The sequence below is a fragment of the Dreissena polymorpha genome, chromosome 1 (genome assembly GCF_020536995.1).
Source record: "Dreissena polymorpha isolate Duluth1 chromosome 1, UMN_Dpol_1.0, whole genome shotgun sequence".
Classification (NCBI taxonomy): domain Eukaryota; kingdom Metazoa; phylum Mollusca; class Bivalvia; order Myida; family Dreissenidae; genus Dreissena; species Dreissena polymorpha.
In genome coordinates, this window is record NC_068355.1 from 25,331,584 (window position 1) to 25,344,602 (window position 13,019).

At 38.3% G+C, this 13,019-nt stretch overlaps 1 protein-coding gene across 1 annotated transcript; it reads left to right on the forward strand.

The window, feature by feature from the left end:
* The first annotated feature begins 9,916 nt into the window (after nt 1–9,916).
* On the forward strand, nt 9,917–12,238 carry LOC127851945 (uncharacterized). Its single transcript, XM_052386190.1, has one exon. The coding sequence runs from the start codon at nt 9,917–9,919 to the stop codon at nt 12,236–12,238; it is 2,322 nt and encodes a 773-aa protein (XP_052242150.1).
* The last annotated feature ends 781 nt before the right edge of the window (nt 12,239–13,019 follow it).

The following is a 13,019-nucleotide window of genomic DNA, read 5'->3' on the forward strand; positions in this document are numbered from 1 at the left end:
CAGCACTCACGGCCTGTGACCACGTGCAATCGGTAAAAGTTACAAAATCATAAAAGCAGTTTAAAAAACAACAAATTGTCTACAATAAAACATTGGGGCAGCGATAAAGCATCTTAGAATGTCATAATAGGGTCTGATTTGAGAACCCTAGGCAGTTTTCTTTTTTACACTGGCACTCACAATGCTGCAATCAGTTAAAGTTACAAGACCATTAGGATAGCTTGAAAAAAGAAAACAACAACAATGAATTGCCTTCAATAAAACATAGGGATGATAATGAGGCTTCTAAAATGTCATAAAAGGACTAAATTTAGACCCCTAGAAAATTTTCTTTTCACACCGGCACTCGCTACCTGCACCACGTGCAACAAAGTTATTCACAATAAAAGTTTCAAAGACATAGAATAGCTTGGAAACTACGAACTATATACTAAAATGTCATAAGAGGGACTAGATTTAAGGACCATAGACAGTTTTCCTTTTCACAACGGCACTCGCGAACTGCACCACGTGCAACAAAGTTATTCACAATAAAAGTTGCAAAGTCATTAAAAGCTTAAAAACTACGAATTATCTACAATAAAACATAAGCACGGCACTAAGACTACTAAAATTGTCATAACAGTGTCTATATTTAGGGTAAAAACAGTTTTAGAATGTCCAAAGTAAAAAAAAAAAAATCCAAGATGGCGGCCAATATCGATTTCCTTTGTCCACGTACACACGCAGTTATTTATCTACACCGAGCACACAAAAATTGGGAATTTGGGCAAATAACAAAAGTCCTGTCTTTCTCTTATAGCTGTTCCTAGTATTGCCGCATCTCCTCCACCCGAATAATAAGTTAAAAATCAGTTAAAAATTTAAAAATCTAAGAGCATAAAAAGTACGTCCTTCCACCACAACACCGCCACCGTAAATCTTGAAAACTACGACCAACTTTCGGTATCAGTCTCTTTACGGCAAATTTTTTGTTTCCTTACATCGTTGCCAAATTGCCCATACAATACTGACTCGACGACCAAAAAGCTCCATTCTGAAACAACAACGATGAAGATGTGGTAGGCCTTTCTCATAATACATTCATAGTGTTTGTTTGCCATATATTTAAGTATAAATAATGAAATTGAACCACAAGAAGACACTGATATAATTCGCCCCACGACAAGTTCGATCCCGTTTACATGGCCGTCAATACTAATAGGTTTAAAGTTAATTGATACCGTGCTCTGAATTGCCAATACAACATGTAATGCAGGTCTAGTTTGAATACTCTTTCTAAAGCAGTGATTGTTTTTGCTCTAAATAGCAGCCTCGTACAACCTGTCAATGGCAAAAGGTAAAACATTTTTTACAGAATGGTTGTTACTGGTTGAGTCGTGGGTTCTGTTTGATTTGTGGGTATAGAAATCGCGTGAAATCTCACGATAAAACGTTCGCACATGATGCAGTTCGTTATTGAAAAATGTTTTGAAACGGTCACCATTTTTTTCCAATCTAAAATGCGTCAAAAACAAGTAAATAGTGTAATTCATCATAACTTGATAGGTCCTTATAAAGTATTTCCTCATTTATGTATTGTTCATATAGTATTTCAAAGTTACACAAAATTGTTTATTTATGAGTATTTACCATGCTACATCGTCTGTTGACATTTTTTCACAAGAAATTAACCTGTCCTGCAAGGCAGTTTAAAGGCTATTTATAGTATGCAAATCTTAAAATTCTGGCAGCCAATCAGAACCCACGAATCAACCGGAAGCTTATTTTCATGATGGTAGTTTGACACTATCAACACAGTCGCATACATGCCATAATTTTTCAGACCAATTCCGGGACATTGATTTAAATTGTCCGGGACTTTTGCCGATTTTCCGGGACATGTATAAAATGTAACGATATTTATAGACATATGCATTTTTGGTACGTTTTTTTTGTTTCGCATTGTTAATTGCAAAAGTTTGAAAGCCTATCCGAAATACACTTGATCTATTAACGTCAAATTTAATGCAAGCGTTCTAAACATAGATGGTGACGTCACTGCGTTATTGTTATTAAGACCGGTGTGTAACGCGTAGTTGTTGATACGCCTTTATTCATTTATAACATTTATATAATAAAAAATACAACAATACAGTACCGTTTGATCGTCAACTCAAATCAATTCACAATACATACAACCAATCACAATAAAACAAATACAACAAAATAGTACCGGTACATCGTCAACTTAAAATCCGGACAGTCACCAGAGCTCCAGATAAAAATTTGGTCAAATTCTTATTTACTCCCTATTTTAAAAATAAATTCTTATTTTACCCCCTATTTATAAAATTAATTAATTTCGAACTTTTGCAATTAACGATGCGAAACAAAAAAAAACGTACCAAAAATGCATATGTCTATAAATATCGCTACATTTTATACATGTCCCGGAAAATCGGCAAAAGTCCCGGACAATTTAACTCAATGTCCCGGAGTTGGTCTAAAAAATTATGGCATGTATGTGTATAGTACAGAAAGTACTACAACAGTGTATCAAGTGAAATGTATGGAAAAAATCAACACAATAACAACAACCTGCTGCAGTGTTACTAGTGTTATATACACATACAGTTAAGCAAAAAGGTACAAAAAGTGATTATGAGTCAAAATGTGAACGTATTTATGTCAGATGTGCAAAAGATTTGGTCAAAATTGGTCAGGAAATGCCCAAAATCAGTACAAAGATAGGGCTTTTCAATTTCTGTCCATGGACAGAAATGATCTATATTTAAACACGCGCGGGTCACATGTAAAACCATGTGAGGCATGGACTGAAGCATAAAAATAAATGCACAGACTCGGAGCATAGGAGTTGGGCGCGTGGTTTTTTGGCAATATATATATATATATATATAATATATGTAGGTTTTTTTGTCAATATATATATATATATATATATATATATATATATATATATATATATATATATATATATATATATATATATATATATAAATATACACACACAAGGTAGTTATCTCTTGACACAAGAAAATCACCTTCTTCGACACTTTTTTAAGCCATTAAGTGCCTAAATGGCGGTAGATTTTCATAAAATATGTACCATTTTGTTGGGAAAGGTTGTCTCATGACGAACAATGTCCAAAAACGGCTACTTGCCAATTCAAACTACAACACTTCTCGAACTCGTAGAAATGATAGGTTTGCTCTCGTCTGACTGAACGTTTAGGCTGATTTTACAATAAACAAATACAAGTTTATCAACTAACAACACAGATTTGTCTTTTGCCCACACCAAACACTAATATAATCGTTATGTTTAAATTTTTATTTCAATCGTGTACGATATACCGTCCTTCACCTTACGCTATTTATCCAACTATTGGTTCCGCACTTCAGAGTTAACGAATATCTGAAACCGAGAATTGATTCAACTTGAGCATCTGATCGACCTGGAGCTGGCCTCGAAATTACCGATAAAAAAATAACGATTTACCACGATTTTGACGTAATAACGCAAACAAAAGAAGAAATCTGTGTTGTAATTTATTACACTCGTATTTGTGATATTTTGATAGTTGTAAGTAGGTGATTTTCCTGTGTCAAGAGATACCTTCCTTGTTTATAAATAATTTATCATATTTTTTTTTGTCTAAATGATGAAAAATGTTGTTTTATTATATATTGATGATGTTTAAGTGATTTGGCCACGCGCCCAGCAATTATGGTTAAGTAGTTGTTCTTTGTTTTGAAAAGCGCCGAAGTGGAAATCACGTGAAATTGGCGCTCACGTGACCCAAGGCGAGTAAACGTCACATGCTAATAAAAGTCTTGAGGATTCCGTTATGTACATGATTAAGATTCGTATCTTTGATGCTTTAGCATTTTTTGGCACAATTTTTGCTAAAAATCAGCATGGAAGAGTTAGGTTTAGAATGTATCTTACGAATATTGATCAATTCTGGTCAGTTGAGAAAACCAAATTGTTGTGAGAAATATCAACTCGGCCGGCTTTAACTTATGTACTTGAAGTTTACAAAAAAAAAAAAAAAATTGGGGGGGGGGGGGGGAATGAAGTCTGGGGGAAAATTTACCTGCATGCCTATGGTGTATTTTCCATATACCCCTAGTAATTTCCATAGACCCCGAGTAATCGAGGAGTCGGTTGAGATATAATCGTTTCACAGTTAGTGACTGATGGTGTATGGGATATACCAAACACAAATAAAAAATTGAACAAAACAACAAGCAAATCAACCAACTTAAACTAAACTAAAATGTAAGTCCACGGGTAAAACAAAGCTTAGACATTACTATTTAAGTCAGAAAAGTGATAGTGGTGTTCAAATGATTTAATCCGGATAATCTTGATTGAAATCATGTCCAGTACTCGGTCAAAGCAAGACTGCCACTGATTTTTTGCAAAATGATTTAAAAGGGATAAATGATCAGGCTTACGAAAAAGAGAGAATGGCATGAATGGGATACCGGTACATGCATGCCATTGCGTATTTTTAAATCTTGTCCTCCATCTGTAATTTAAATATATGAAGATCATCGTAAGGTAATACGGAAATGTAACACTTATTCTTCCCAACCAGATCCCCTTCCTATCCTTTACATTCCCACCCATTTTTACCAAAATATTTACATCTCTCATCTTGTCTAGCACTCCAACTCTCGAAAACTCATTAAACATTGTTTTCCTTTCATGTTTGCAGATGAATTTCTGCGACTTTGACACTCCAGTCTATGTGCTTTTATAATTTAAATTACACGTATTCCAATCTGAAAGGTTCCCATTATAATACTGCCAACTTTTAAAACATTATTTCTGGCTTTTCCTTTTCCAAGCCTGGTATAATTTTAATGTCGTCTTCCAATAATTTCAATAATATTTCAGACACCAGTCCAAACAGCGTTTTGGCAGCTATATTTCGATAAAGCATTTTTCGTCAAAAGCCCCATACAACAGAAAACACACACTTAAAATTAATATTTTAAGTTAGAATGCAATTGATGTCATCAAAATACTCAACAAGCATATACCGGTAGGATATCAGAAATAGCCACATAATACAAGTCTCAGATTGTTAAATGGCTTTTATGTATGAAGAGAAAAAGAACTCTTTAGAAATTAGTCACCACGGAGGGATACTTGACCTATACATAACACCAGCAGACACGATTGAATACATTCAACTATTTTAGTGGCTGATTTGAGAGAAATCCCTTTGAACTTTGGCCACATCACTGTGTCTGTGCACAGCGTAAAGCATGTAACACTGTTCAGTGTAAGGAATTCCGGACTACTCTCTCAATGTTCAAATGACACATGTAGACACGAATTGTGGCTCAGTTACAATTACACGTTAAAATCCATATCGCAGAATTTCAGGGTCTGTACACGGTCACTAAATCGTCAGGGGAAGACATAATTGACTGTTGATTAACACAGTTTTGCTTTTAATTTGAGAAAACAAACACTACTGAAATTGAAGTGTCTCAATGAGATGGAAATCGTTTAATTATCTAACCACAGTTTGCTGTACTTGGCCAGCACCTCTGGAAATCGTTCCTGAACGCCTGAATAGGCTACCCTTATTTGCCAGATTGCTATATTTGCTAGTTTGAATTCAATTTTATATCGAAAAACATTGTGCTAAAATGTGCCATTTATAATATGCAATCAGATTTTAAAAGACAGTCATGCAAAATGGGTCTTATGCCATACGCGTACATCATAGCTATAGCCCACCCAGCCTACGCATCTTGCAGTCTGGTCAGGAGATACATAATGAGACCATAACAACTTTGAGTGATTTTATAGGGGGATAGCTTCGCCTCTGACCAGACTTGGCAAATGCGCAGGCTGGGCTTGAGCTAGGCTGGGCTGAAGCTAGGCTGGCAAAAACGCCATAAAATCCATTTTGCATAAAGCGGCTATGAAAGTGTGATTTGAATTTATCGAAACAAAACTTTGTGTTAACACAAATATTAACATACAATATACAGTCCAACCCTTCTTAAGCAGCCAGTCAAGGGAAACAGCCAAATTGGCTGCTTAAGCGGGGTGGCCTCTTAAGAGTGGGTTGGGTCATAGGGAGTCTGGAGTTGATGAGTGCATGGCCAACTGTTCAATTTTTGTATAAACAAAATGGTAAACATGTGTACATGTACTAAACAATGTATAGACTTAAAATACTTTTATTTCTTCCTTTCTAAAATCAGCTATAAGACAACATTTTCATTCAAAAAAATATTCTATTCATCTTTCTAATCATCATGAATATCATCATCATCAGAATCAAGTCAATGAGAAAGAATCATTCTCATGATTCATTGTTTACACAATGCGCATTGCATGGTCCCAATGCACTTAAGATGGGAAAAGTTGTGAATCAGTTATGCGTGAATAACTCCCGTGTCACTATAAATCGATAATTTAATTGGTTTATTGCAGTTTTATGGCTTTGAATACCTACCGCACGAATTGGTCCCGACAGTGATCTCCTTCACGATAAAATCTTGGCCAGTTACTTAAGAGACTGATAATAGCAACCGGTTGAAATCCTCCTGGTAATCGTGCTTTTCATGCATAATATTATAAAAACATTTTTTCGCCGCGTAAAGGGTTTTATCAAAATTAATATTGAAATCATTGTAAATATAAAACAAATATAAACATTTTGTTTTATTCCCAAATGAGAATATTAATTTGTAATCCGGAACACACTCCCGATTGTTTAATGTTAACGAGACGTTTACAAATTCTAGCATCGTGTATTTCCTTTGTCCCGACAAAAGCGCGCGAAAATTATGCACCAATGTACAATGTCACGCCATACCCATAGTTCGAAAGCATGCGTGTATTGATTTTTGGATAAAAACTTTGTAGCACAGAGAACATGTAGATCAGTTGATTTCCGTTAAAAGTTTTGTTGTTGATTTTAACTTTTAATTAGTCGATAATTGTCATAAATGTGTGCTTGAAATAGTATGAGCTACAAATAATAAATTAAGAATCTCCTTTCCAGTAATAATAGGTGATATTCGCACGTGCTGAAACAAAAAGATTTCACCCCCTACTTTTGAGCTTGGTTGGGTTTTTCACCCCCCTTTTTTATATTGTGAAAATACTGAGCTCAAGCAGGGGGTTGAACCCACGACCTCCACAGTGGTAGTCAGATACTTTAACCACATGGCTAAAGAGCTAGCCCAACAGCAAGACTGTTGGAAGTGACATTATTTCACTACATTCCTCCACCTGTTAATGTTTCAAGGCCCAGAGACTACAGCTACAGCATGTCTTGCATCCGCATGGCCCTCCCAGAAACCATTAAACAGCTCAGACTCAGTCCTGCATTCACAGTTCTTATTTTACCTTGTCGCCATCAATGTGAAAATACTGAGCTGAAGCCGGGGATTGAACTCCACAGTAGTAGTCCAACACTTGAACCACGTCGCTAAAGAGCTAGCCCAACAGCAAGGCTGTTGAAAGTGACCTCATTTTCACTACATTTAACTCAACTGGGTAATTTAGGGACTGACATATATAATATAATAAAAATCTACTAAGGTTACTATATTATATATACAAATGGAATTCAAAAAGGTACCTGTACATAATAACAAACCATTACTGAATTTCTGATCAAAGTTCATTCATTTTTGCATTGAATAAGACCGAGTTCGTGAAAATCGCTGCACAATTGATGAAGTTATGGCTGTTTAAAGCAATGCACCACGTTTTTGGGTCATTTTGAGTTGAACACTTTGAAAATGAGAGTAGAAATCGGACAGGTCTACGAATAATTACAATAATACCCCAAAGATTGATAAACGCTGGAAAGACTGCCTTCTTTTCTTCATAAGACAGCATATAAACTATCCGATACATTTTTGTACCAAACATAACCAGTTTAAAACATACGCCTGGTGTTGGTAAGAATTGCATTTTGTGATGCAAGTTTTTTGCCGGAAATTATGTTATTTAATTTGTATTTGCGTTTGTGTACGCTTTATTTTGAATTTAATTGCGTTTTTGGTTATTTTAATTGCGTAATAATGCAAATACGCTTGTTATCTATAGCCCTGAATGAACAATATGTTTTCAGAATGTGTTTTTTGCTCACCTGGGCACAACATGCTCATGGTGGGCCTTTGTGATCGCCTTTTGTCCTCGTGCGTGGTCCGTTGGGTGTAGTCAAAATTAACCTTGTTTACATTATAGGTGCCACATTTAATGTCCCATCTTCATGGAACTTGGTCAGAACATTTGTCCCCATGATATCCTAGACGAGTGTGAAAATGGTTCCGGTCTGTTGAAAAACATGGCCACTTGGGGGCGGTGCATTTTTCCTTATATGGCTAAAGTTAAACCTTGTTAACACTCTAGAAGTCACATTCATTGTCCAATCTTCATGAAACTTATAGTCAGAATATTAGTACCAATAATACATGTAACTTGAATATGATAGAAAATGGTTCCGATCTGTTGAAAAACATGGCCACCAGGGGGCGGGCATTTTTTCGGTACATGGCTATAATAAAACATTGTTAACACTCAAGGTATCACATTTATGATCCATTCTTCATGAAACTTGTTTAGAATATGTGTCCTAATGATATCTTGGACAAGTTAAAAAATGGTTCTGGTTGGTTGAAAAACACTTCCGTCAGTGGGCCGGCCAGTTTCCCTTATATGCCAATAAATGAGTAAATACTTCTTAACACTCTAGACGTCACATTTATTGTCAAATTGTAATGAAACTTACTCAGAACATTTGTTATCTTATAATCTAATAATATCTTGGATGAGTTTGAAAATGGTTCCAGTATGTTAAAAAAACATGACTGCCAGAGGGTGGGACATTTTTCCTTATATGGCTATTCTAAAACGTTGTTAACACTCTTGAAGTCACATGTTTAGTGAAATCTTCATGAAACTTGGCAGAACATTTGTCCTCATGATACCTGAGCTGAGTTTGAAAATGGTTCTGGTTTGTTGAAAAATATAAATGCATGGGAGCATGGCAGTTTTCCTCATATTTCTGTAGTAAAACTGTGTTATTGCATTAGAAGTCACATTTATGGTCCAATCTTTGTTCTTATGATAGCTCAGCTGAGTTTGAAATTGGTTATTGTTTGAGGAAAAACATTGCTACATGTATCAAGGTGCAGGGAAATTTTCCTTAAATGGCTATAGTTAAACCTTGTTAACACTCTAGAAGTCACATATTTTAGTGCAATCTTAATGAAACTTAGTCAGAACACTTCAAGGGATAAAAGCAAAACGGCTCTAACTGACATTTTTTCACACAATGACTTTTGAACTCGACTTATCACTATTATATTTGAAATAGTGATATAGTGGAGCTATCCTTTTTACCCTGGCGTCGGCGTAAGTGTTAGTGTGAGCATAAGTGTGAGCATCGGAATGTTAAAGTTTGCATACCACTTCAAATATTTTATCTATGTTCCTTGGCATATTGCTTTTATAGTTTGCATACTTCTTTACCAACATGACCCCAATCTATAAACAAGAGCAGACTACTGTATCAAGCATTTTGTAAGAATTATGGTCCTTTTTCCACTTAGAATATGCACATTATTGATAAATTCATCCAGAATCCATACCAGTTCTCCAAAGACATCCTTGACAACGAACGATCAGGAACATTAGAGAGCAGTATGGAGGACATAGAACAGCACTTACGCAATGTCCACAGTGATCCTTCACGGGAGGTTCCACTGGGTGACTGTTCAAGGCTAGAACCAGAAGACCCACCAGAAACTCCTTTGGACACAATTAAAGGAGCCATCATTGTCTGAGGTACAGCACGTAGTGAAGAAAGCGAGGACAGGCTCAGCCCCAGGCCCGAATGGCATTCCTTATCGTGTCTTTAAGATGTGCCCTGGCATTCTTCGGAAACTATGGACCCTACTAAGAGTTATTTGGAGAAAGGGCAAAATCCCGGATTGCTGGAAGAGAGCGGAGGGAATATTCGCCCCAAAGGAGAAGGACTCGAAGGATATTGGTCAGTTCTGGACCATTTCTCTGCTCAACGTAGAGGGGAAGATATTCTTTGCAGTCCTAGCCAAGCGACTGACAACGTTCCTTACTTACAACAACTACGTTGATACGTCAATTCCGAAGGGTGGAGTTCCCGGATTTTCAGGCTGCGTCGAGCATACCAGTGTTCTCAGCCAAGTGATCAGGGAGGCACGAGTGAACCATGATGACCTGACTGTAGTGTGGCTAGACCTTGACAACACTTATGGATCAATACCCCACAAGTTGATTGAGAAGGCACTTGAGCAGTATCATGTACCAGAACACGTTTGTAACCTGGTAAAAGACTACTACAGAGGCATTAAGCTACGCTTTGCTGTGGGAGACAAGACAACAGCATGGCAAAGCTTGGAGAAAGGCATTGTCACAGGATGCACAATCTCTGTGGTCCTGTTTGTGATGGGTATGAACCTCATCATCAATGCGGCGAAGAGAGAGACACGTGGTCCAAAAGCAGCATCAGGAATCTACTTACCTCCAGTTAAGGGATTCATGGATGACCTCACTCTGACAGCAAAGACCCACATCCAAGCAAGGTGGATGCTTTCGGCCCTAGAAGAGGCAGCAACTTGGTCCAGAATGAGGTTCAAACCCAGAAAGTCCAGAGCACTTGTTATCAGGAAAGGCCAACCAACCAAGAAATTCAATCTGACAGTGCAAGGTGAGGACATACCATCGATAATGGACAGCCCCATTAAATGCCTTGGGAAGTGGTATGATGCTACACTCCAAGATGGGAACAACATCAAGCGCATCAAGAACCAGCTCACTGAAGGGCTGAAGCAGATTGACAAAAGCGGACTACCTGGCAAATTCAAGGCCTGGTTATTCCAGAATGGACTTCTCCCACGACTGATGTGGCCACTGATGCTTTATGAGGTGGCAACAACAGTGGTGGAAGGACTGGAGAGAACCATTAGTAGGCATTTGCGAAAGTGGCTTGGCGTACCACCCAGCTTCAGCAACATTGGACTCTATGGACGATCAAATCAACTACAGCTCCCATTGAGTTCGTTGGTGGAGGAGTACAAGGTGGCAAAGGCCAGACTTGTCATGACGCTGAAGGATTCAAGGGATGACATGGTCCGAAGAGCAGGTGTTGAGACCAGGACGGGAAGAAAGTGGTCCGCTAGCCAGGCTGTAGCGCAAGCCGAGAGCGGCCTGCGACACAAAGACATTGTGGGAACAACGGCAGTGGGAACACAAGGTCTGGGCTCTGCGGAGACGAGGAGTTGGAAGAAGGCGGACAGTAGGACAAGGAGGGAGATGGTCCAGGCAGAGGTACGTCTGGCCGAAGAAGAAGATCGAGGCATAAGGGCAGTGGCAATGGGGTGCCAGGGTGCTTGGACAAAGTGGCAGACTACAGGAAAGAAGATGACATGGGCGGATATCTGGCGTAGCGAACCTCTGCGCATCAGTTTCCTGCTCAGGTCAGTCTACGACCTGCTACCTTCACCAGCAAACCTGCACAGATGGGGAAAACGTGACGACCCAACCTGCCCACTTTGCGGAAAGATAGGCACGCTAGAACATACACTATCATCTTGCCAGACAGCCCTTACACAAGGAAGATACAGGTGGAGACACGACAAGGTCCTCCAAGAACTGGCAGACATAGTGGAAAGGGAGAGGCGAAAGAAGAGGACTGTGAAAGAGACCAGAAAGATGCAGTTTGTAAAGGAAGGGGAAACCATCAAGAAGCAGCAGGCGCAAGCAGCATTGATCCTAGATCGTGCGCAGTCATGGGAGATGGCTGTTGACCTGAAACGCAGGCTGGTTTTCCCAAGTGTAGTCCAGACAACACAACGCCCCGACATGGTGATCTGGTCGGCAAAGGACAAGTGTCTGGTGATGGTTGAACTCACAGTTCCTTGGGAGTCGCGCTGTGATGAGGCGATGGAGAGGAAAACAGCAAAATATGCTGATCTGCAGAGGGAATGCAAGGAGAAGGGGTGGCACACGTGGCTATTCCCAGTGGAGGTCGGCATCCGAGGCTTTCCGTCAAAGTCTCTCTGGAGACTTTTCACTGCACTTGGCCTGACAGGAAGAGACAGAAAGCGAGCGGTCAACAGACTTGGGGATGCAGCGGAGAGAGCATCGAGATGGCTTTGGCTGGGGAGAGAAGAGAGGAGCTGGCAGCCGTCTACTGACACGTAGGGGATTGATCAACCCCTGGGGACCCACCACCAGGAGAATGTATCGAGATTAATGGGTCGAAACATTCAGTGATCAGTGGCTCTCGACTAAGGATGTCAGTAGTCCAGCAGTTTAACGACTGTTTACATCTCATAAATCTATGTTAAAGTTTGTGAACCACCTACAATATTTTCTATGTCCCTTGACATATTGCTTTCATATTTTGCATACTTCTTTACCAACATGCCCCCAATCTATAAACAAGAGCAGAAAACTGTATCAAGCATTTTGTAAGAATTATGGCCCTTTTTTCACTTAGAATATGCATATTATTGATAAATCTATGTTAAAGATTGAGTACCACCTCAAATATTTTCTATTTCCCTTGACATATTGCTCTTATAGTTTGCATACTTCTTTACCAACATGACCCCAATCTTTAAACAAGAGCAGACAACTTTAACAAGCATTTTGTAAGAATTATGGCCCTTTTTCCACTTAGAATATTATTGATAAACCTATGTTAAAGTTTGCGTACCACCTCAAATATTTTCTATGTCCCTTGAAATATTGCTTTCATGTTTTGCATACTTTTTTACTAACATGACCCCAATCTTAAAACAAGAGTAGACAACTGTAACAAGCATTTGTAAGAATTATGGCCCTTTTTCCACTTAGAATGTGCATATTATTGATAATCTATGCTAAAGTTTGCGTACCACCTCAAATATTTTCTATGTAAAAATACTTTTGTTTAATAAATTAATTATATGCATTTATGATTAAATGCTAGATTGTTATC

Bases quoted from the DNA above. Each gene is read 5' to 3' on its own strand.
- LOC127851945 (XM_052386190.1), top strand. From the start codon at position 9,917: ATGTGCCCTGGCATTCTTCGGAAACTATGGACCCTACTAAGAGTTATT.